At 35.1% G+C, this 27,189-nt stretch overlaps 1 protein-coding gene across 4 annotated transcripts in view; it reads left to right on the top strand.

Annotated features, from left to right (window-relative positions):
• Positions 1 to 6,304: 6,304 nt before the first annotated feature.
• LOC110999170 (serine/arginine repetitive matrix protein 2) overlaps positions 6,305 to 27,189 on the top strand; it is a 41,700-nt gene continuing 20,815 nt past the window's right edge. For 2 of the 4 annotated variants that reach the window (XM_045634403.1, XM_022268102.2), the window contains exons 1-3: positions 6,305 to 6,585; positions 22,153 to 22,296; positions 22,717 to 24,398. In XM_045634403.1, the coding sequence (XP_045490359.1) occupies positions 6,474 to 6,585; positions 22,153 to 22,296; positions 22,717 to 24,398 (1,938 nt within the window). In that variant the 5' untranslated portion in view covers positions 6,305 to 6,473. Of the gene's footprint in view, positions 6,586 to 16,460; positions 16,608 to 22,152; positions 22,297 to 22,716; positions 24,399 to 27,189 lie in introns of those variants that run through there. The other 2 variants (XM_022268105.2, XM_022268103.2) reach the window with 2 other exon arrangements.

Here is a 27,189-nt window from a genome sequence, read left to right as displayed (position 1 = left end):
ATCGTTCATAATTATAACATAGATCAAAGAGGTAAGTAGATCGGATCTATTACAATTGTCACGTTAATCATAAACATTGGGACAGGCGAGATGATGCAATACGCTTACCTGAAGTAGATATTTTTGTTAATGCTAATGTACTACGATTGGACGCGTTACTTGGTTATAGGTCTACAATACTTAAACCTTAAATAATAGAAAGGAATATAATGAAAGTAAGGTTACTTCGCGAAAATGAATTTCATCGTCACTGTATTGTTTTACGCAACACTTCCCGGAAGACATTAGTGTGGTCTTTCAACAGAATCTGATCACAATGCATATCGATTACACATCGCTTCAGCACTTTGACAGTGTTTTTTCTTTAATTATATCTGGAGAAGCCACTAGGTTTTATCGGAAATAAAATTGTTATAGATTTTATGTGTCGTAATCATTTTTCTTGTCTATTTGTTTCATTTATTCTATTTTTATTATTAAGAAAAATTTGTAAGGTAACTTGGGTTAATATGACACACCATAAGCTTTTTTGGATATAGGTACATATGTAAATACATTTATATTCCATCAGATCACTCATTATTTATTGGTTAAATCAGTTCTTTGAAGTTAATAATAATTAAAAGTTAAAGTTATTAACTATCAAAAAAAAAAAATAAAAAAAAACGTTTTTCTAAACTTTTCGAATCTTTAAAATTGACCCGTGGTAGGGTTATCTGGCATAGGACCACATTGGCCACAATTGTAGTGAGATGTGTTACCCTCCATAACAAATATATATTTTTTACTATATATATATAGTAAAAAATCTGAATCATCATACGTGAAGCTATCATCTTTTGAAAACGAAAATGATGACATGTGGAAAAATTAACGTTAGCTGTGGCCAATACGGCACAGCGTGCCATAATATTTAACATAACTTAACTTAATATAAATTTAACTTAAAAACTAGTAATCAATTTGCTTTAAAAATATCGCCACACCATTCATTAAAAGTTCAAGTATAAAAACACTGAACCAAAAATCCTACAGGCAAATGCATCTACGGACGCATTTTCACTCGTCGCAACTCAATAATTGTTATGTTATTATTTGTGATGTTTGGTTTTGAATAAATTAAGCTAGGTCGTATTTGCCGAGTAGGCCATAATACCCGAAAATACTCTGCAATGAAATAAATAATATTTTATTGTTGTACTCAGTAGGTATATTATGTCTTCTCCGGCAGCGGTAATGTCATGCGGTCAGCGGAGAGTAGGTAATGATGGCTGGTGAACGGTGACCACTTCCTGCAGTCTTTATGTAAATTTGTCTGTTTATATGAACATCGACCATCACGCGGATTATCATGCTTCTATTATAGTATATTGTTTTCTATTAAATTTAAATTATTATTGTTGAATGTTTGAACGATGCATAAATTACCGGGAACTAATATTAGTAGAACGTTTAAAAGTAGCTTCTATTTTTAATAAATTAGAAAATAGTATTCATAGTATGATTCATGTTTATTTTTCTTATCAGTGCAAATCATTGTCGATAAAAGCCAAGATAAGGTTGCTTTGGACTATTAACATTGAAGCCTGGCGCCACTTGCTATGGTTATTTATGTATTTAACTTATACAAAACAACACGAACAGAAATAAATAATAATCAATTACCTCAAACATCTTCAACGAAGTAAGAATAAATAAATCAGCAGTGCGTAGGCGGAGCAAACTAGAATTAGGTAGGATCTAAAATCTTGAATAAGAAATATATTTTGAAGAGAAACTTTACATTGGCCGGAGGAGATCTTAAAAGTGAAAAAGTCGTGTTTCGCTTTCTTTATTCCCGTTTAGTCGAACACATTCCGATCGATAGATATATCAACTTAGTGCATAATTGGTAATGAAATGCCACTCACGTAAAACTTGCTGTAAACAACTTCAATATTTTTAAAAATTGTCAGGAAATCAAAAAATACACATCGAATTGCAAACCATATCTTAAAGTCGGTATAATACAGTTTGTTTTATCATTGAATAAACTTGGATGAATAGTTTCTTAAGTTTTGAATTAATATTTTCATTAGTTTATTAAAATGAAAAGAAGATTGTCACGAAATGTTCTTCCTATATGCATTTCAAGTGACGCGGCGCTCTTATCAGCTTAAAGGCTTATTTTAATCCGGTGATCGCATCGAGGACAGCCGAAATATATAAGAAGAAATCCATTTTAATATCTTATCTGTGCAATGACAGCTGCCAGATATAACAAACAAAAGCAACTTATCTTGATGCATATCAACTTCTGTGAGTTTGCAAAATTATAAATTATATTGCAAATCGCTTCAATAAGTAACTATATATATATATAGTAGTCGCGTAGTAAAAAAGGCGTTTAATTTCCAGTCAATAAGTCACCATGCCGCAAAACGTGAAAACAGAACGTCAAAAACTAAGAAAGAACCCATTATACGTTATTTGTTATTGCCGTAGGTATACTGAATCGTTACAAGTAGATGATTTTTAAATTTTTTCAATTCACACAAATCTTATAAATTCCTTAAAAATACTCAAAAATACACGTGAAATGTATTATTATGAATTTTCATGATACTAAAAATTAATTGCAAAAATCGCTTACTTTCTGCTTTTAGTGTAATAAAATGTCGTTCATGTCTCAGTGATGGGAATATGTTTATAAATAACAATGAGCGCCTGCACTCTCACGATGTGAGATAACATATCGGTACGTGTTCAGAGCAATTAAGCAGAAAATATTTTTCACACTTGTTAATTTTAGTACATAAGTAGGTAGTACATATGTTAAACGGAAATACTATGTCAAACGAGTATATCGAGCAACAGCAATAACGATAGATTACGGCATGTTATGGCCTGTTATTGAACATTTCAAAAATACAATTTAACATACAATAAAAAATTCAACTACAAAACAGAATGTGACGTGACGAACCCTAGACATATTAAACAAAAAACTAGTTTTGGTGCAATAGAATAAATTTTCATTTTATAGCAGACGTTTTTTACGAATCTTTACACGTATTACGTATTCTGCAAGATCTACTTTCTCCAAACGGTAACGGTAGCGTCACCTCTATGCTTTTTACAATATAAAGTTGTACAACCTTGTTTTAGCAGAATATCATTTGTTTCTCTACTTTGGTAAAGGAAGAAAATGTTTTTACTACCACTATTTTAAGTAGTTGTCGATAAGAGTTAGCTAGAACTGTTCAACTTAATTATGTGGTATATTTTCATATGATGTATGGACTATGACCGTTATAAAGTATGTACACTAATTGGTTGTATGTTTTACTTTTTCTTTAACTAAGTCCACTTTGCGGTTAACAGCGAGATGCCGTGGAATTTCAGGTTTTTCTAGCGTCTGCCGTCTAGCTCTAATAGCTGCCTAAGTAATGTATTTGTAACTCTCCTTTTTTAAAGTGCTATGTAAAGACTGATGAGTCTGTTTTCTAACATATTTTGTGCGCAAGTAGATGATAACTATAACAGTAAGAAGGATGTTCTTTGAATAAACCGAAACTTTAAAACTACAATCCAAAATATAAGGGGCTCCAATTTAAAACGTATCGCTTTTAATGCTATTAATGCCATTATACTTAAAAAATGTGACGGAGAAAGATTTTTTTTCAGTGACAGTGTTTGATGTAAATAAATAGTTATTATATTTTAAAGTTAATATATTGAACAAAATCAAGAGTTTCCCGAGAACGTGAGTCGTTTCGAAGCAATTTTTCATTTCCATTTCAGATAGCTGTCATTCGATAAAGTAGCTATCTATATAAATTAAGATTTGTATGACTTAATGTCACCCTATTTTATGTTGAATAGGTTCGTTTATATGCTGCTCTAATGAGATAGCTCTCGGCTGACGAACAAAGTGCTTTGTTTGCAGAATGCTACCATTGTTGTGCTCGCCATATATTACATATGAGGTAAAAGTAAAGAAAACACGCGGGAAAGATCGGCTGTCATAGCAACAACGCCTCGCAATCTCTTTTATGAATATGCACTTATGATAATTCGAGAGTGTTCGATTACTATTCAGTAGCAAAATTAATTAATTTAACATAGGTAGTTCCCTATGTTAAATTAATTACTTTTTACATCTTTTCAAAACATCTTTTCACTCTCCGATGATGCTTATTAAGGTCGGTAAGGCTTCTAATGTATATAAACTAAATCGTGTATAGACTGATTTGAATTGCTTTTGTGCTAACGATTAGAACAAAGTGTAAAAAATTATCTTTTAACTGTATTTTGACGTCATTCAACTCACATAATCTCTGTAGTTTATATCAGTTAAGAAAACAAAAGGTGGCAAATGGAACAGAAAGTTGAAATTGCTTATTTAAAAATGCCTTTCTTTTAGAATGTCAGTACAACAGAATTAAATTGATATCTGATTCCTTCACATTATCAGTACCATAACAAATACTATACAGGAAATCATTTACACATGTAATATGTGTATACGAAGGTATATTTGCAAAGTGCAACAGCACATAATGGACGATAGAGCATGAATAATCTTAACATCCGCGAGTTATTAAAATGTCATTAACTCTAGAAACTGATGTAGAAACTCGAAAGCTCAGTCGACGACGGGAACATTTTATTGTACACACAATCTCTTTGATTCACTAACACTGGTATCACTAGTTTATAATTGCAAAGAATTCACAGTATTCATATATTACGTATATAAGTAAGAAAGCTATAGGCTATACATCTTAGCGAGCTGTTTAAAATATTAACTCCATGGACTAGCGACCTTTTTCCCTCTTTTCGTACACAACCTAATTTAATTTACAATTCGATACGCTTCGATGAACGCATTAATAATAAAACATTCTAGTTACATAAGTTTATAGATATAAAAGAAAGTCTGCAAGAATCTTTGCCAACCTGCTGCTGTTCGACAGGTTCAAGCTTCGTACTTTGAACAGGACAGAAGACAAGACGAAGTTTGGCCTTTTGCCAAAGTGGCCAATAACAGCGTGTTTACGGAGCATAACTCCACGCACACACTTTGTACGACATTTTAATGTTTGTATGAATGCGCGTATGAATTATTACATTTACGAGCATCTATTTATTATTAATTCACACGCACAACTGTTTATGAGATGTGAGATAAAAAATAATGCTCGCTGTGTTGAAATATGTTGAAAATAAATTACAAAGGAAATGAGACATAAATCAAATGCATTTTCACATTTATCACATCATTGCGTTGCGTTGGGTTTTGCGAATATTTATAGCAAAACCACATAAAACAATAGGTTCATATTGAAGCAATACTGAATACTCATGTCTATTAGAGCAGCTATCTTACTTTAAAAACTGGTTATTTTCTTCACGATTAATATTTATAAAACACAAACATTAAAAAATTAATTGCCAGCATAGCCTTAAAGAAACTAGACTTCCCTATTCCTTTATAGAACCAGGCGTTACGTTTTCATGTTTTCATCACGAAATGGTATTAACCTTATATTGCGTGATGAATGATAGGTTAAAAAAACATTTTGTGCTACGTTCTCTCCATATAAGGGTTCTGTTATTTTAATTGTGAAGATCGCGTTCAGAATATGACTTTCAATGTATTTTAGGAGGAGAAAGTCTGTGACGCAACCGTGACTTAAACAATATAGTCATTGCGAATTGCTGTATTATTTTTAAATACACATTAACCAATTATATAATTTATAAAATATTGTATGCGGTCGATAAATATTTTCTTATATCGTCTGTAGGAGACATACCATATAATTTCGTTTAATACGTTACCTGGAGCTGAAATTAAGAATATTTCTTAAGCGCGATTTCGCCCCCAATTTAAATGCTCGGTCGAACTTTGACCTATGTTGGTCGGTATTCCGATGGTGCACGACAGACCATTACTTTACTTTTTTGTACAGTTACTGTACTACAGTAGTTTTCGACACGTTGATGGCGAAAGTATAATACACTAGTACGTAGTGGCCTTCCTCGGGCGTGGGCAGTTGTTGCGAGTAAATTGTGGGATCACGGCGGCTTAAATTCTATCTCTGCTACGATATAATTGTTAAGTAAAACTAGTTAGGATTTTGAAAGATGCGACTCATATGTCTCGTACAAATCGGATGAAAACTGATTATATTAATGATTGACAAATTGTTAGCTATGTTCAGTTTAGATTTGTTAAATGTTTTGGCGTCCCAAAGCTCTACGCAACTTTTTCCGCCGGCCGCGGCGCGGTTGACAGCTCGCTGCAGCGAAACGGCGCTCGCGCTGCCGCCCGCCAGTCAGCCCCCGCACGTCGTGTGATGCGCTTGTGATTTCGCTGACCGGACCGAATCAAAACCGTTATCGTCCTAAATGAGAAGCTAATGGACGGCCGAGGTAGTGCATGCATGTGAAGTAGCTAAGGAGTGCAGTGTTGTGTTCATGTTAGAATGGAGGACGTGCGGATTTCAGATTGGCCTGAACCGCCGGGCTCCCATGCATGGCTGCCCGCTTATGGCTTCCAGCATGAAATATTGGAGAAAGAGGATTTCTTTAGCTCCGGTAAGTGTAAACCGATTAGAAACTGAGTCGGTTATAAGTAGAGAAAGGTGCAAGTGAATAACTGTCAGACTCTACCCGATAAGTACATGGCCCCTCCTTTGGGAAAAGACGCGATTTTCTGCTTGCTTTTAAGGAATGTCAATATTTTTAATTTATATTTTTACCTTTTATATATAGAGCTATTAATCTTTCATGAGTTACTTTGATTTGCCTTTTATGAATGCATGGAAACGTTCTTTGTTGTACGCATGGTTTTGCAATGGTTTTTGTTATTCACCCAACCAGATCAGACTGTATTGTTTTGCTTGTTAATTGCTTTTAATATAATATGACGTGTTGTAACAATGGCCAGAAAAAAGGTACCTTACATACGAATAAAACGAACTCATGATTGGACACGCTAGATTGTATGTGATTCGATAAATACACTATAGCTATGTCAAGACGATAATGTGGCTTACGTGCGTAGAGATATTGATAAATTTGACAATATAATTTGTAAATGCAGTACCTAGTAGAGTGTTTAAAACTTATTTTCATAATTATCTTAGGTGCATTGCATTGGTCTTTAAGTTTTTCACACGCATTAAGCACTCGTTTTTATTCAACTTACATTTCTGTAAACGCTAACTCAGAATTCCAAGAAACTGGTTGCCTTGTAGCAAATCACACAACACTTTCTTATCGTCAAAGGATATTATGTTTTCACACATCACAAATGCAGATACTATTAGAGAGCAGTTATGCTTATGCTGCACAACACTAAACTATATACTAGATATATTTTAGCTAAATTGGTTTGTCTACGTAATCTACCTCTAGTAGAATTTCAATATAGATGCGTTTTTATACTGGCTTCCTTCAGTATCTAGGACAGTTTAAAAGTTAACCTTCCGGTTAAACAAAGCCGTGGTTAGAATCGTTTTTAATTAAATATTTTGTTAGTTAATTGCTAAGATTCGCAAATTTAGATTGGTTTATGCTTATATTTGTATGAATAATCCTAGGTTTGCGAAATATAGGAATACAGGTAGGACTAACGTTTCCAGGTAGTTGTTATTGCAAATCAATTGAATCGGATTATATTATCAGAATTTAGAACACAGCCCACACGAGTTTCTTAACTATTCAGTCCAGCAATTCACCTACAAGATGTAACTGTAAACTACTCGGTTTCGAGAAGCCGTTTAATACAAGGATGACTCCAGTGAAAGTTTTATGGCATTATAACTCATTGAAGAGTTTTGATTTTTAGAACTTAAAGCACATCCTTTTACGTCTCATGTCTACAAGAACTTATTAAAACCGGTACCCCGTATGAGGATTCTAAGTTTGGGTATTTTTATGTACATAAACATGCCATATTGTCACGTTTCTAATGGTGTAATTAAAGTTATATTATTAAATATTCTGCCTTAATTATACAACTTATCAGTATTTGGCGTCATCAAGCATGTTTATGTATATGTATATATATATATATATATACACGTTAGCGCGAGAATTTTATCAAGAAAAATTCACGCTTTCACAAAATGCAATTTGCTTAAATTTAAATATTTTTAAAATATTGGATACGTAAATTTTGTGGTATTAATAATCAGTAAGCAAAGTGGGTTCTCTTTCAAAAACAAATTTTCATTCATTCTTAAACACAGCGCTCCGTTTATTCAATTGTTAAATAATCTTACGCTTTTTAATAACCCAGCTTGTCTATACCAATACCAATATAAAATTCTTTTAATCAACTTACTATTGTCAAAGTCAAGGTCATGATAATTTTAATTTTATCAGCTAATTATACGAATGTCAGCAAATTAAGTTCACCTTGATCTGGCGACCAAATGTTATCTGTGTAAATATTTGTGCAAATATTCACCGAAGATAAGAATGATGTGAAATGTTTTGTACATAACAATACATTTCATGGTCCTTACATTTTAAATTGTACCATTCCTTACTCTGTGGATTTTTTACTGCTAAACTGAAAAACTCTTATTAAAAATAATGTTTTTATTAAAAAATAGCACATATATAGATAGTAATTACAAATCATAATCGCTTGCAATATACGATTCACCTTTAAGATAATAAATGACCTCATGACTGGTCTGACGGCATGCTTGCCAAGTGGTGTACTCCATGCCGTAAACAAGTGGGCTCGAATAACCAAAGTTTATTTTCTCTTCTTTCGTATATTTATTTTACTTACTAATTAAGTTTGAGTGGATAAAATGGCTATTCATTATAATTTACGATTCGAGTAGCATTTGTTTATAATAGTTTATTGCCATAAAAGTAGTTAAACATGAAGCCATGTCTCCTAGGGTCCCGATGAGTATGTGTTTCAGGAGCCTTCACTCATCCGTTCCCATACATTCAAAATCTGTTATAACGACATCGAAGGGACTACTCATATTTGGTCGAAAATCAATAGTCGTAACAGCTGATGATGTTGTTATTAAGAATCGTAGAATTCAGCCGGGACTTTTGATTTTGGTCAATATAACTGGTATGTTCTAAACTAGGGATGCATCGATACGCCTTTTTGCTGATACGATACCGATGTCGATACTCTTACAGAAATAAAGCCGATACCGCTCATTGAAATAAAATTAAAGTAGAGGAAAATGTTTGGTTTAAAGTTTCTAATTTTTATTATAAAATATATTAAACACTCACAACCTTTAAATATCATGAAAGGGTTAGTAATTAAAATTCAGAATTAAGAGTAATACCTACTTAAATTTAATAAAATAAATAACTGTTAGTAATTAAAATAAACATTGGTAAGATTTTTGTAATGTATATATGTATTTTATTTAAGTTGGTATCGAAAAAATACCCCGCGCGATAGCAGCAATGATAGTTCGTCTCTCGTTTGCAACGCACTACTAACGTCAAACAAGATAATATGTATATACAATTAATATTTTGAAAAGTATCGTTATATCGGCAATTTAAACATCGCCGATACCGATATATCGGCAAATCCAAAGAATCCCCTATTTATCGGTATCGGATGTATCACTATTCTAATTATAAACGATGTTGGTCGCAAACGGTTTTGACTACTCTATTGTACCAATCTATAGATAGTTTTACTTTACTTTGTTATAAGTAATAAATAAACATCAATGTAATGTATCGTTTTTTTTAATATTCCAATTCACAGTGCATGAATCGGAAATTCCATAAACTTAGTATTTAGGTAACAAAAACTCATATTAATAAGCTATTATAATTTAAATATTTTTTAGAGTACGTCTAGAGTAATTATTTATTCATTAAATTATTATTTTTTATTTATTTATTAACTAAATCTATGACATATTTTACAAAATCTTCCATCTAAAATGATGAATAGAATAAAATTACCAGAAATTTTCGGTAAACCAAAAAAAATCAGCAAAACAACTGATTCGAGAAAGGCACCCAACATTACTTTCTCTAAAACCGATCAGCCCTCTACCGAATATATCCAGCTCCGGATACGCAATCTTCAATCTCCTAGGACTAGGTTCTTTTGGCAGAAGGAATTTGGGAAATATTGCTGATTTTAGACCTAGGGAATGGTTATTAAATTATTTATTATTTTTTACTTACTATTAAAACAAGTAAACAGCATTGTCCAAACGTCGCCTTGCTGATTTCTCTTTCGCTATTTTAAACCATTGTACCCCTGGTTTACCTTCTTTTGTCGTCCTCTCAACGCCTCATCCGCCTTCTCTTGCGTTTCTTTCAATCCCTTGGGTACATTAAATGTCCATTGTTTTCCTCTTACTCGTGCCTATGCTATTTCAGTAATTTTAGTGTATATATGCATCAATTTAATTCAATATATATATTAAATTGCTCTATTTAACAATTCCTGCCTGTTCACAAATCAAGTCAATAAACATCAATAATTTTAGTTTTATTCTATCCTATTTAATTAAATTACCATTTCACATCTACAATGAACTTCTATTTATTGTTTAATTTGTAATAATTCGGTTAAGTTAGGAAATAAGCATGGACTTAGAAGTAAGATCTACATGATTTGTAAAATATCTTACTTATTACGTTTCACGATCACGTGATAGTCTTTATTTAGGTGCTACAAGCTGCCCCAAATCAACATCCTTCGACATATTCTTTTGACATCTTTACGAATAAACAGGTGATTATTAAGCATCAAATAAAAATAATTCAACAAAGGACTGTTATTCTATACAAATGTTTAACCGCCGACTTTGCCGATAGTACCAATCGAGTTGAGTGAGTGACCTTTCATTGCAAGTAAGACCTTCGCTATGTCGTGCCTTTTATTTGAGCCTGACACGACTAGCATAAGGTGCATAATATAATAATATAGTACGTATCAGAGTCAAGTATCTTCCCAGACTTGGTTCAGTTGGACTTCTTATTAATTGGGTTCGGAAAATATGCAGATTCTGATAAATGTCTGATTTCAAAATGAATTAAACCTTACGTAAAGATATTGTAATTAGGTATTGAACGAATATCTGTTAAGTACTTAAAATTAATAAAATTCAACTTAAAATAATTCACAACTAGTTCGCCTCGAATCAATGTTATTCGACATGCGAGATTATTTCGTGTCTGAAATGTAGGGCGATTAACAAAAGTATTTTAAAACTGTATGGACTAAAATTATAAATGTAATTACTAAAATGCAATTTATTTCTTACTGTGAATGTGAAAATTGGATCACAGCGCCAGAACCGACTTCGTGGCTAGATTTTAAGATTATTATTATAGATTAGATTAAACCTATAATAACATTATATATACGGTTTCCGTAGATATAATACCGTGAAAATTTTTCATGATTAGGATTAGGACCAAAGACAAAATAACCAAATAGCGAATACTATATATATTAGCCCCACCATTTTTTATTGTACATATGTATTTTACAAAGAATAAAGATTTGCGATGATTGTTCTCCAACATATCTTTTCTGTTCTAACCGTAAATCTATTATAACATGTTCTATATTGTTACTCACCAGATTATAAACAATTAATAATAAGGCGATTCATGATTATTTATTCGCATAATACTTTTAAAGCAACTCGTTTTAAATTGATGTATTATTCAAATAAAACATAACAAAAGAAAGTTGAAAGTTATTACGTTAAAAACTTAAGTTGTGAGTGTGTTCAGCTGACCGTTAAGAAACACATTGACTATTGACGGCTCAACAGACTATTTGGGAAAATTTAAGTTTTTAAGTCGGTTGAAAACTTTGAAAGACTCCATCTTTGAATTAATCTTAGTCATCATTACAAGAGATCGCAGCGTGATTACGAAATCATATGAATCACGACACACGTGCAATAAAAACTGGATTATTGAATATAAATAATATATTTAATGTTTAGTGATAAGCGGCGAGTTAGGGAGAAGAATCTTTAATTATAAACACCGTATTGTATGACGCAAGTCACTTGTTCTTTTATCTTTAAGATATTTTTTCTTGAAACAAATAGTATGTTCGCGTAATGAATCATTATTCGGACAGTAACTAGTAGAGCCAATCGTCCTTTGTCGTTAACAAATGGGCTAATTACTCATGAAAATGTTAGTCAAGGATGTGTGAAGATGAACTGATTAAACTCTGAAGACTATACCTGTATATTATGTATATTTAGGCTGCGGAAACTTAAATTCAAGTTGACACGAGCTTAACTTTTTGTATTTGATTATTGAAATAAACTATAAATAATATTTTACTTTAAATTATGGTGCTAACAACTGAACTGTAGAGCTGCTTAAATAACATGTAACTACTCTGTGTGGTGCTCAATGCAGTCCCGATTTTATTAATGTTTCTATTGGAATCTCCGTGCCTTGTTGTTATATTTAAAATTAAATGATTTTGTAACCATAGCTTACTTTCAGTTTTTCACATATTATTTTGGTATTTAAATAAAGTAAAAATAGCTTTAAGGGTGTTACAATTACGGTGCAATTTGGTCTGTTTAAAATTAGTAACGCAAGACATGTAATTTGCATTGCGACAATGCCTTATCACCCGCATCGTATACAAAATGATTCTATTATCTGTGGTACTTATCTTCATGTTCTAGAAAATGCCTTTTTCGACATTTAAATTCCTAGCTAAAAAGGAAGTTTCGTAATCTGGCTGTAAACCATTGTTTATTTGATCTTTTTAAACAGTTTCAGAGATAGTGTTTTATGTTATTTACATTGTTTCAAAACATTAATCGATATTTTAAGTAAAACAGGTTGAAAATAGTCACTTATATTTGGCGTATAATTAAAGAGTGAAAAATTAATCAGATCATGACAGATATAGGTGGGAGGGCCGGTTTCTAATGTTTATGTCTTCCGTTGGTGGGTTCTCGAAACTGTTTATTAAAACCATTAAAATTTAGGAAATACTATTTAATACATAGATTTCGAACCTAAATATTATACTCTTCCTAGTTTTTGTCTGTAGATAACCGTTTTTAATGCATTTTTGAGGGAGAGAGCGTTGTAGCGCCTATTCTCAAATCTCATTTGTATGATTTAAGGTAGCAGTGCATTACTTTTTACGCGTCATAAAACATTTGAAAGTATTAGGAAAAGTGTTTTTATAAGTCGGTCACTCACTCACTCAGTCAAAGCAACTTCATCATTGCATAATGGTATAAATGTTAATTTCGAATATTGTTACGAGCTGCTGGTGGAACCTCTGCAGATTCTTGGAGTATTCAAAGTGTGCTGGTACTTACTTATAATATTTAATTGTAACTTATAATAAATAATTAAAGCTGCAAGGATCTGTTTAGCGCTCTTATGTTTATTTTCACACAAGTTTATCCTTTTTATAACATATATTCATAAGTATTTGATTATCCTCCTTATAATATGTGTGAACAAATAAAATAAATTATATGATAATTTTGGTTCTATTATTTTAGAATAGAAAATCTGCAATAGAATTTGTATATAACAACGATTTAATATTTAATACGAATATTGTTTGTCGTGATAGCTTCGCCATTAAACTACTTTCCATATTAAACATGAAATTTTTGCTCGAATGACACAATGGGTGATATATCTTGTCCATCTGCATACAATGCCTATGGTACGTGATTGTATTTCCTTTCTTTGTTATGAGGTGAGAGTCTCTGAGATTCCCCATGGACCGTTTCCTTTGACTGACTTGCGTTTTTGTTCACGTTTTTCTAATTAATGCCTGCCTCTACGTCACTTCTACTTAAATAACAGACCGTGAAGAGATTGCAATGACTCGATAATAGATTTTTAGGAAAAATTGTGGTGGACCGTTATTCTCATGACTAATTTAAATGTTTGTAGATTAGTTTTTTTACCTACGTTTATATTAAATCTTTGATTGCACTTCGTTTTAATTGAAAATTTCTTATTGAGTTGTTGCATGACGCCGAGTGGCGAAACCAGTTGTTGTAAATGCCAAACATCCTCTTACAGAAGACCTAGACTAATGCGTGTGACCTGGATCTGGGTGAAATGTTAGACGGCCTAAGCAAGCCAGAGATGTATTCGATATTTTCATTATTTATTTTCTACTGAACTGAAGTTAACTAAGCAATATCGTGGGAATTATCTTTAGAAAGGGAGAAAGCCACCACCTTTGCAATACAACGTAATATATATTTTATATTTCTTTTTTATTTTAATTTTAAAATCACTCTAACGAAACACATACAAACATTTACAGAAAACACATGGCATACAAGATACATGCATGTGCATCAATAACAAGCGTGCACAACATTTAGAGGGAAATATTACAATGATAAAGAGAAAATAAGTTAAACATTAAAAGTAAATAAGGGAAAATAAGTAGATTAATGTGCAATATAAATACATAAAAAAAACTAATAATAACTAAGTAATACACTTCTTCTTTGTTATTGTCACTATTGGTCACGGACGGCCTGAAGTCATGGAGACTGTCATTAAATAGATCTGCTTCGCATGTACTCAGAGCATCGTTCAAAGCCGATAGGGATCTCTGTAGAGGAGCATACCGAGCAACCAACGTTCGTCCTCACTGCCCGAACGTAAAAAGGACTGAAGTGTTTCTTGTGTTCCTCTTTGAGGGGAAGTTCACTTGACTCAAAATAAAATCAAGGCAAAACTACCAAGTTATTTAAAATTTTGACAACAAACATAATGACGATCAGGCGGCCTCTATCGCAGAGTGATTGCAAGTGAAAGAAAGCTAGTCTTTTTTCAAACACCTATTTATCGCTAATGTTATTATTTAATCGGCATAGATGTTTGGAGAAGTGGCAGTTAATTCGTTCGATTCTGTCATGGACAGAAGATTTTAGGCTTTATATTTTTAAAACACTTAGTCGACCGCCTTATGAAAGCTTTATTGACAATTAAATTATAATGTTGGAGTTTTAGTACTCCTTCGATAGTGTACCGGCAAAGTGTTTCTTTTTGAGAATGTAATTTGCGAACATTTTTTAACATTTAGAACCATTTATTTTGTTTTGATCGCACCACCTTTCTAATATGTTTGCTATTTTAGCTAAATGCCAACAATCGTATTATGTTTGTTTGACTAGCGATTATCTTATTTTTTACGATTTCACTAAAGTAGGACTATTTATTCTTAATGATTTAATAGTGTATGTGCGTCGGGCTGCCCCGAATCCGTCCCTGTGTGGCATAAGGTTTCTTCGTTACGTGATTCGTAAGTATATCGACAGAGTTCATAATAACTACATATACGTAGATACACCTGCTTCCGCATCGCAAGGAGAATTCTTCGCGTAGTTAGCCTTTCCGGCGGTTGGTTAATTAAATCGTCATAATATGCTAATCAATACTTACGAGTTATTTTCAATCGCTATCTTCCAATATTTCAATATTAGTAATAATCAATATTTTTTAAATTGTTGCTTGTTTAGTTTTTTCCAAACGAATTCGGGTTTTTTTCCGATTCTGTTTATTATTTTTATGCATGCTGCATTGGAACTCTAATATTGGCAGTTTGTAACTGTTAATGTGGTATCAAAGTTATAGGTATGAAAACAGCATGAGTATTAAAATTACTTACATATTTTGGTTTTAACATTTGATCTTTACAGTTTGGACAACTTTAAATAAGTTATAAAAGGTATCGCATGATTAGTTAGCAACTACGGGTTATAGTCGAACAATGTAAAATAATAATTAATGTAATAATTTAAAATTTAAAAAAATAATCAAGTAGGTATAATCTTATAATCGTATTTGTGGCAATTTACTGCTTTTCGATAGCTCCAACAAGGGCCCGACTGTTACTTAATCAAATTAAGTAAATAAACAAATACCGTATACAATGCCAAATATTAGAAGAATGGAAATTGGAAGTGGGAAGTCTAGTCTGTTGTTGACATAATTTGTTGTTTCCCATTAAAAAGGGATATTCCTTTCTAAATTGTCTCACTTCTCTCGACTAATATTTCTATTCTATCTAAATACTAAAACTCAATATTCTCCTTTACAAACTATTAATTCAAAGAGATATTTTCGATAGAGAAATAAAATCACACAACTTGTGCCCGAAGATTACAAATATTATAAGTACACTATCACCATCTCCTACATCGTTATTCGCAATTGAGCATAACTCACAAATATAATTAAAATTGACCATCGAATAATTGACGGATTCTTTGCTGCCGCTTTATCCGAAATACAGCTTAGGAAATTAGGCTTTATTAATGGGCCGTAAGCTTTAAGATCCAATCAATCTCATCAGCGATTGAGTTATGAATGTATGGTCACACACACAAGTCCATCCTTGGTCTTGCTCTTGACATGCGGTCACTTGCCACGCATAATAATAGATTCAAATGAATCAAGTGTAGTTTAGTGAGTTGAACGCGCGATGTGATCGGACGCGTTTCTACGAGATCCAAGTTCCAAATTCAAATGTGAAAACGTCAAAATGTGACATAACTTATGACATCGCGGTGCGTTTTTTGTGTAAATGTCGAACAGACGGATGCGGCTCGGTACGTTCTTTGTTTACATTCAGAAATTATATTATTGTGTTTCTATAATCTACATTCAACACGTTTCATATTCATAGACTATGTGTGCGTAGTTTAAAAACTTACGTTGGAGTCCACGGGTAGTGAATAAATTGTGCTGTTTAGAAACAAATTTAAAAATATTATTCAGAAACCAATTCTCTGTAATTCACTATTATTTCATCTTCTCTGCTACTATTTCCTTGTACTAAAACTATATACAATAATAATCTTAATTGAATTTACATTGAAGACATAGCTTTGCGATATTCCATGTGAGCGACGGAAGTGATTCCAACACTTAGAATTAATCTATGAGTGTTCGGAATCTATTTATAATCCTATGGCTTCGACGCTGAGCGGTTACCGTGCAAACTAATTACTATTCTGTCGATGTAAAGCTTGCCTTTGCTACGAATATACAACGTCTTTGAGTGAGATTGTGTTGAGCGTCATTTGGGTAAGATTTCCGAACCCCGAAGGTTCTACGTTAAGTGCTCTCACCGAGGATTGCGGAAACCACCCAACTTGGCTGCACGGGTACAGCTCATCAGCCATTAGGGTAACCGACCCACAGGCTATTAAATGTAAGTCGAGTGTGGTAAGAGAGTCAAAAACTAAGACAAACATTTTTTTTGGCATATCTTTCGCAATTTTTAGACATAAATCACATGAGAACTTACTCCTCTTTAATTCTTCAACACTCTTAATCATATATCTCTGTCCATCACCGACGTAGTAATGAACAGTTTTATGATTGAGCATTTAAAGTACAACTTTATTCGTACTAGTACCTTCATTGTACTAATATCGCTTACAACACAACATTCCTTGCATACCGTTTGTTGATCACGGATTATGTTCGGATTGACACAAAAACCGGTTCGTATCCTTTACGTTCGTGATACAACAATATACTATATAATACAAACACTGGATGTGTCTCTATATATATATATTTACATATAGAGAGCCTGTGTAAAGGTTACGGTAATTTGCTAAAAGACTTGACAAGGCTGTAGTTAAAACCCTGGCTAAACCAGTTTTATATAGTATTCAGCTTGCTACGTAGGATTCTACTTCGTGATTGTTCTTGATATTATTTGTCAACCCTATGGTGCATAATAGATGATAACAAAACCGCGTATAGAATTGCGCCCAGTTTTCGCTATGCGTTACTCTGTATGCATCTCATAAACCGTGTCAGAACGCACCCATAAGCGCGAACGTTATAATAAATAATTGAACCGATTTCTCAACGGATTCCTGAACGCAGCTGCAACTTGCAATCGTCATCCTTCATTGGTCGCGTTCGATTTTTAATTTGCCGATTGTCATGCTTGAATTTGTTGGCGCGAAAATAACTTATAGTATTCAGAATTCCTTCCTCATTTTTTATACTCATTGTTTCAAGTTAAAATCAGTTTGCTTTATGATTCTTATGTGATGAGAAAGGTGGGGTGACCTACTATTAAAGGTAAAGGAGGATACAATTCGATTCAGTTTATTAAATTAATTCAATTTGGTGAATGTCTGATGATCGTGTAGTTTTTCAATAAACTTTTACAATGTGTTCTATTCCTAGTTATTAAGCACATTGTATGGTATAAGATGAGATATATACATTATGTTTCGAGTTACGATCCTTGAAATACGAACCTTGCTCTTACTTCGGCCATGTTTGTATGTGTTGACAAATATGGTTGTAAAATGTTTGATCATTACCTGAAGAGAGTCATTGACCGCTTTAAAATGACATTTTAATTAAAACTTGATTTTTATAGAGATTTTTATAGCCTGGTTAAATTAATGTATCGTTTCCGCATTTCTTGAATACGGTTAATCCCGAAATCCTATTACCTAATAAAACAATTTCTTTTACAAATTGTTAACCGCTTTTTATTCCCTTTATAAAATGAAACGTGAATCATTTGTACATAACGCATTATATTATGGTGTCTTATGTGAGAATACTACTTCAATGCGTTTCCTATAACGCTGAACCAATCTTCCGTTTTATAGGAAGAACTACTATACAACAATTACTTGGTCGTTTCGTTTTAGTGGAAATAAATTGACAAAAACAGAAATATTACAGTTGAACCAAAGTTAAATTTAGCATTCAGGTGTCTTTGGTGGCACGGAAGTTACAAAATATAAGTGTATTTATTGTTTTCCTTGAAATACTTTGCTCTGTGAAATTCATTCAAGTGGCGACTTCGATAAAGTGAAACACAATTGGCGCTGACGCAAGCAATATCGCGATTGTTAAATTTATTACTTCGAGAATCAAGTTTTTTTCTCAACATTCTATTGATTTTATTGTTAATCATCACGGTGGATTACTGACTATTCCAGTTAAAAGCTCTGTAGCTTTATTCAAGCTACCTCAGTCTTATTCATTATATAGGTTTATGTTTTATGCTTTTTTTTTAAGAAATCAAATTTGAGACTGTATGTAAATTTCTTCTTTATACAAATACTATAAAATCAACGCGTTTTGTAATATTTAATGATATATATAAATATTTTAATTGTAATTTTGACTTTCAGAAGAGCCGTTTTAATAGTAAATAATAAATGTTTTCGGTTCGTAAAAACCATAATAGTTTTGGGTTCGTATGTATGTAATAGTAAGTATTCATACTAATTGTGGGTCATTATTTACTTTCTCTGTGAAAAAGTACGAATTCGAATAAGTAACTGCAAACCGTGGTGAGGGTCAAACATCAATACTTGTACTTCTGCCTCCTTTGGTGATTCATTAAAACTCTTCAACTTCGAATGTGCTCCTGAAGGGCGGGCACCAATTGCATTGCAATTTGCATACTAAAATATTTGCATCTTTTGCGTTTTTCTCACATAACTGAGGGCAGACAGGCTACCGGTTGCGCCTCCTGGCTCATCTGTTTTTTGTGATACAGCCAATAGGCACTCAAATTGCGAGAGGACTCGCAAGTGCATGGCCGGCCTTTAAAATTGTTATGGGAAGCGAATCCCGAGTACCTTAGATGGGTGTTTGATTTATAAGAATGAGGAAGTGTACAAAATTCGTTAAAATTTCCTGGTCGATACAGGAATGTGACCCAATTAAAAGGAAACATCGTTATGTATGTTTCGTAAGCTTGTTTTTGAATAAACCACTTTATATTATGTTTCGACAGCGCTTTTAAGATAATGCTAATTGCCTTTGAGTATAACAAATATTTTTGTTTAATTATAATTTGCTTCTAACGCTCCTTGAAAGTATTTATTTATTCGATAGTAAGAGAGGATATAATTCTATATTAGCAAATCATTAAAACATGTCCGGCTAAGAACAAAATACGGGAAATAGAAATATGTATATATATTTTTTTTATCTTAATGACATGTTCGTACCGATTAAAGAGAAAAATAGGTAAAAACCATACTGACTTTGTTCCCTAGTTTATAAAATGTGTTACCCAAGATCCACTAAACTCATCCAAATGCGTTTTGTCTCTTTCATTCGGAATGCGGTCCATTCTGGTTTCGTTGTATCTTTCTGCATTCCACGAATATTTTTGAGATTGCATTTCGTATTCTAATGGTCTCGAGGCACGACTGCATTCTAAGAGATAGCGAAAGCTACCTATCTCTCTGAACTATTCTCGCCGGTTTACCTTTTCTTGAAATGTTTTTAATGCCTTTTATGTACCACAACGAAATTGTTAATATAAAATAAGCCTTGATTTTACTTTTTGGATGTCAAAAAGCTCGAGAATTAGTTTGTTTGAACGCGTTCTCAGAAATTCTGAGTAGAATTATTAAAATTAATATTATTAAGAGGCCTGGAAAGTACCTGGATGACTGATTTTATTTAAGTACGAATTACATACTAATAAAATGATGAAATATGAATATAATTATCTTTATTCGATGATATTAATTATAATTATATTCATGTTTAATTTCTTATTTGACTGACATTTTTTAAACCAGCAATTCTATGTTTAAGTTGATAAAACACGAATAAAATGACATTTTCTAGGAATAATTCCTAGCTAGATCGATTTATCGCCCCCGAAACCCCCCGTATACTAAACGTTATGAAAATCGTTGGAGCCGATTCCGAGATACCAATTATATATATACAAGAATTGCTCGTTTAAAGATATAAGATATATGTTTGAAAAATGCCGCTACAACAAAGTACGAGCATTAGAACATTTAAAGGTGACTGCATCTCAGCTGTCTTGTTGAAAAGCTTCGAGTACCGGTACCTTTGTTAGTTTCACGGTCTGTGCACATACGGTCCGGGGTTAGGTAATTGCTAAAGCAGACATTGCTTTTACTTCAATTTCACTAAAAGATTAGGAATAATTTTTTTTTATAAATATTCGTAATACATTACAGTATTTTAAGCAAAGTCAATAAATATTGTGCGCCCATGAAACGTAGAAATAATTAATAATTTACATAATTTATAATTCCTATACACACGCAAATGAAACACCACAGAAGAGCCTTATGATTTCTTCATAAAATTACAATAAGTTTTAATTTAATTACATTTGTCACAGATGACAGGCGAGCTTTGTCTGTCTTTATTTCCGTCACAGCGCAAACACCATCTTACAAAAGACAAATTAATCAGTTAGAATAGTGTACTTTGACTATAAATGAGTGAATTGGTTTTTATGAATCACGAGACAAAATTAGTGCGGTCGGCTATACTAATACGGTTTTAATATTTTTTTCAAGTCCGGTACACGTCTGACCTTGGTCCGCCAATGAATGTTTATCGTCCGCGTCGTCCTACTCCCGATCTCACGGTAACCGCTACTACGGTAAAAACCTATGCCACGAATATTCAATATCTTACAAACATATTAACGGGCAATATTGAGAACATTCATTAGTATACAAAGAAGAAATTAATTCGATCTTATCAGGGAAATAAATAGCAAGAATTTTACATTTTATTTATTTATTCACACTTCGTTGCTAGAAAGAAACACAAATAACACAATACATAAAAATTACAAGGGATGCAACTGGCGGCCTTATCGCTAACAAGCGATCTCTTCCAGGCAACCCCAATTTTAGATGGAGAACAATATATGAAAAGTATGAAGTATGTGCTGCCACCAGAATACTTTGTTTATTTTTACATTATGAGCTGTTTTAAATCTTTTAGTTACTTACTTATTATGCTGTGGTTGGGATTTCGCCTCAGTCGCTTCTAAATAAGCAAAAGGAGCCTTCTATTACACCTACTGTAGAACTTTATACGCCACTCCCTATCGTATAATAATAACATGTCATTGAACTTATGGCATGAATATTTATCACGATAAAATCGTTTTTTACTTGATTGTAACGCCACTAAAAAGTCAAGTAATGTTTAATGTTTTATTGTATTGCTCTAAACAGGCAACTAAAAGCCATTATTGTTTTTATTGTAATGCTTAAATTTATAAATTAAACTGTATTTTAAAATACTAAAATATTTTTAAATCATCGCCATCTACCGTCGACGATACAGCTTATTTTTTTTTTATAGGAGACAATGGCAGCACTCACGCTTTGTATCTCGAGACCATAGTGGAAGAGACAAGTGATGATTTACGTTCAGAACGGTCCTCGGCAGCCACTTGGCTGTCGGACTCCGATGCAGATTCTGTCATACATGTACGCGGAAATGGAGGTGAGACGCGGTGCCGCCAATTTATATTGACAGTAATTTATTTGTTTGTTAGCGCCATCTATCTGCTTACAATTAAACCTCGAAGCAGCTTTGTGTCCATAGCGTTGTGTAGTACATTCGTTTTAGATATTACAGATAGGTGGCGCACACTTGCAAAAATGTAGCAGTTATTTTTATTTATTTATTGAAAACAAAATTACTACCATGAGAATTTTTAGATAATTAAATTTAATGCTTGCCATATTATAGTCTTTTTGCATTGTATTAAGTGAGTCAAGGATAGATAAACATCAACATATTCAGTTTTTTGGCTTCCATCCAAACTTCTTCGGAGACGATGAACAATTTTGTGTCATTGTCACTACCGGTCTCCGTATGCACGCATGTCGCCTCGTGTCTGAACGCGTGTGATCTTTCCAGGCTCGGAGTGCGACAGCGAGTCGGAACGCGAGTGGGCCTGTCCCGCCAAGCGGCGGCGTCGAGAGCGCCCTCACTCTCCCACCAGCACGGGGACTCTCTCGCGGTCGTCCAGTCTCGCGCAGTTCGAGTCGTTGGAGCGCTCTTGCGCGGCGCCGCTCTCTCCGAGTCTCTCCCCGGATTCCCTCGAGTCCCCGCCCTGCTCTCCGCCTCCATCGCGGCCGGCGCCTCGCGCCCACCTCTCGGCGGAAAACCTCAGCGAGGACAGCGGCTACTGCGAGCGGTCTCGCCGGCCGCCGCCGCCCGCCCGTCTGCCAGAAATAGCGCACACGAGCGGCAGCGTGCCCTGCCTCGCCTCGCCCAGTGCCGGCCGCCGTCCGCCGAGAGCCGCCCGCGCCCTGTCCTTACCGGCCGAGCTCGACGTCTGCACCGAGCCCCGACGCTCGACGCGACACTCGGCGCGCTTCCGGCAGACCTTCGAGGTGTGCGACAGCTTCACCGTGAGCGTGGCCGACCTCACCGCCCTGGACTACCGGGCGTCGGCGCCGCGGAGGCCCCGCCCGCCCCCGCCGCCCCCGCCGTCCAGACCGGCACACCGACCGCCCCCGCCTCCCGCATCATGCGCGAGAACGCGCCGGGAGCCCAGCGCCGGCAGCGACTCGACTACCGAATCCGAAAAGGCCTTCACGGCAGAAATGGAGAAAACCGCTCAAAGGCTCGACGAAAACTCGAAGCGGGCGCTCGCCGATGCCGGCAATTACGAACGAGAGATCTCAGTGCTGACGGCGAAACGGTTGAGAGATTCCTGGGGCGCGTGGGACGACGTCCTCGATGAGTTGAGAAAGAGGATCGAGCCTCAATCGCCCGCCCCCTCCCCGCCTCGGACGCCCTCGCCGGATCCGATTCGGGGGCCCACTTTCACGTCGACGCCCCTCCGTTCCGGAGACGTGCACGTCAGATCCACCCCCGAGCTGCGCTCTCGGGCGACTCCCGACAGAGAAACCCCGGAAGAACTGCGCGCGTCGCTCCAATTAGTGGCTTCGCCGGTCCCGGGGGGCGGGCCGCCGGTCCGCTCCGTGTCTAGCGGGTCCAAGGGGGTGACGTTTTCGCCGGTCGTCGCCGAAGTGAGCTGGCGCGAGTCTAGCGCCAGTACGGAATCGAGCTCTAGCGCGAGCGACGACGCGGCGGACGCGGAGGTAATAGTGGTGGTGGGGAGCGAGCCGCCGCGCGCGCCGGCCGCAGACCGACTCAACGACATGACCGAGACGCGCGCGCCGCGCAGCCGCATAGCGGGCTTTCTTTCGCGCTTCGCGAACTTCCGATTCTCGGGACGGAAGGAGAAAAAACGCGCAGGCGCGACACTTCGAGGGACGCCCGCCGCGGCGGCTGCGGCAGACGGGGTGGGATCGCGCGCGGCTAACGGCGGACAAGGCGTGCGGGTCCCGCTCGCGGAGGGTGTGTCGCGGGCCCCGCCGGCTGAGGGATCGCCGCTGACGCTGGACGGGACGGGGCGCGCCGGGCCCGCGCGGCCCGCGCCGCCCGGCGTGCTGGAGACCGATGTGGACACGCAGCGCACCGTTCTCCACGCGCGTTCGCTGCTGGCACTGGCGCCTCCCTCGCGCACGCCGAGACCTCACAAGTCTATGGAATTCCTGCTCGATAAAGACAGCGCCCAGACTGTACAGGTGAGTGCTTCTCCTTCATACCCTTGTAAAGAAATTGAGAGTCATATTGTTCGCGATACGCCCATAAGTATGAATAAAAGTAAGTTCATTGTAAAAGGAGTGGTTCATCGTGCACATAAATATGTAGTAATAAACGCGAGCCCCTATCCCGTCGACCGACATCTGGCGATAACAATTAACGAATACCGCTAACGACCTACGTCGGAATCACATTACCCTTAATTCAACAATCGACGTTTATTCTTCAGACAAAAGTTCCACAATGTTTACAAACAATCGATAGGTCGACGACCTTTGGAGCACATTAGGCTGTTTGCCATCTCACAGATCGGAATCATTATCGCATCTCGATTCATGCCTAATTACGTAGCGCCAACCAAAAGTATAAATTAAAAGCTAGAACAAAAAACATAAGTAATGTTATATTGCATAAAACCCTATGTAACGGTACAATTAGTCATGTCATTACAGAGCACAAAGACCAAATAATAATTAGCCCCGAGCGACTGAACACAACACTAAAATATCTCCTTGCATAGTTATTAGTTATGACTAATTAGTGATGACAAATAAACAGCCATTTTGCATACTACTCTAAAATATACATCAATTTATTAGTCGATATTACTATGTACAAGAATTATGGCTTTTTATGATAAAGCTATCTTTTCTGAACCTACTCTAGGGACTCACATGACCTCTTGCTCAATATACCTATATAATATGACTACTTTCGTATGCAGGTAAGCCAGAAGCCAGAATCCGTACATGAAAGAAAAGATTTCGCTAATACTGCATTATTACGGTCCAATTGTTTACTTTCCAATCGAATGAGCAAAGGGACAGATTAGAAAATAGATATGCGACAACGTATTTAGAAAAAGTTATCTTTTAGTCTCAGAAAGTTAAAAACCACTGGGGTTTTGTTCAATTTTAACTTTATCACATATTTATTTAAGTAGTCATCGCTTTCAACAACTAAAACCGATATAACGGAATGTTCGGTTAAAACAATTGTTCGAATTTTACCGAGAAATTCTTATTGTCGTAAACAGCTGTCAATTGTCATTGACGAACTAGTTTCAGGTAAAAAGTGACCTTTTTTGCCGGCCAAGGCTTTATTGAATGGACTTACCTCATTTTCGACGATATTTACAATGTACTCGATTATAATTGCTCGTAAATATTTAATATATTTTGATAAAGTTCTCATAGGGTAATATACAAAATGTGCATATTTAAAGTAAAGATAGTTTTCGGACCTAATGTAATATCCTTGGTGTTAAGCTAACGGATATGTGGCTAAATGAAGTTTCCGGTTCCGGGTAGTCAGCTCATAGCTGGTAGGTGTTTTATGGGAGTGATTTATAACACCTTTCTGATTAAATAATTCTTCTATTATTTTAAATTTGAAAAAACTTGAATGAAAAAGAATAAAAATTAGCTAAATATCTTTAACAATAATGTGTGTATTACAAAGCCACCCAAGTTTTGTCCCACATCTGGAAATAGGGCATTTCTCCGGCTTCCCCTGTATCCACAATCTTGTTATTTCCATTAATTTATTTAATACTGCGACAACTTTGTATTGATTAAGTAGCTGATACGACTATGTATGTGTTCCAAAATACATTATAGTTTTTGTCTAATTTCTTTATTCGTTATATTAATATAAAACTACAAGATGTACGGAAACAATAATTATCTAATCACTCGTTTTATCGACGTTAATAATATACTAATACTACAAAATGAATAAATATGTAACTTAATAAGAATAATTGCAGGTCGCCATAGAAAAGTTTCATTTTTTAATATCTTCACTCTTCTTTCTAGTCTCAGAATGTGAATTTTTAATGCCCTCTTTATTTTGTAGTAAAGTATTATTTATATACATAATAGTTTTATAAGATTATAATATTTAAAGTGACGATAAAAAAAATTAGAAACAGGACCGTGTTTATCATTTTATTATATGTAGCTACTTATATGAACCACCAACTGCCAATGCGAACAATTAGGATAAGGGTCTGTTTCACAATGTCTGGATAAGTTCCAAATAAGCTTTTCATAACTTATTGGTAGGATAAGCACTATTTTTGCGTTTCGTCATGCGCGTGTGTTCAACGCGAAGTATCTTATCCGGAACTTTTATCTTTCGAATAATTTATGTGTTGCATAGCTTTTTGGTATTTTATCCGTACATTGTGAAACAGGCCCTTAAATTGAAAACCGTAAGCTACCTCTATATATCTATCGACTAATATGTCGAAACGTAATTTTGACATTTCCCAGTCAGTTCGCGAATCAAGGTACAGTAGGTACGTACAGTTCTAGATACCCAGTCAAGTTTTTCAATAGCGCTTCAACCTTTTTAGGCCTGGGCCTCAGATATCAGAATCTGTTTTATAATCATTTGTTAATTTAATAGGCAAGTTTACATTCAGTTAGATGAGAAAACATACTAACTAGTAATACACTGGGCTAGCTGCCAAACATACACATACATAAAAGAAAATAAACCGGAGGCAAGAAATAGATAAATTATTATAAGGTAGAAATACAGCAATTAAAGAATCTGGGTTTTTTTATATATTTATGATGCGTTAATAGAAATGATTTTCATGCATAAAAAACTGTGCAGAAATAAGAGAACAGACAACACTGGGCTGTTGGTCGGTACAAATATCGCCTGGTTAAGAAAACAGTTATGTTTACTAAATACTATGCCAAGGCCAACTCATAGAAGAGTAAACATTACAGCTATACTTAAACCTAGTTTATAGGTAAA

The sequence above is a fragment of the Pieris rapae genome, chromosome 2 (genome assembly GCF_905147795.1).
Source record: "Pieris rapae chromosome 2, ilPieRapa1.1, whole genome shotgun sequence".
NCBI classification, from domain to species: domain Eukaryota; kingdom Metazoa; phylum Arthropoda; class Insecta; order Lepidoptera; family Pieridae; genus Pieris; species Pieris rapae.
This window is presented reverse-complemented; position numbering and strand designations above follow the sequence as displayed.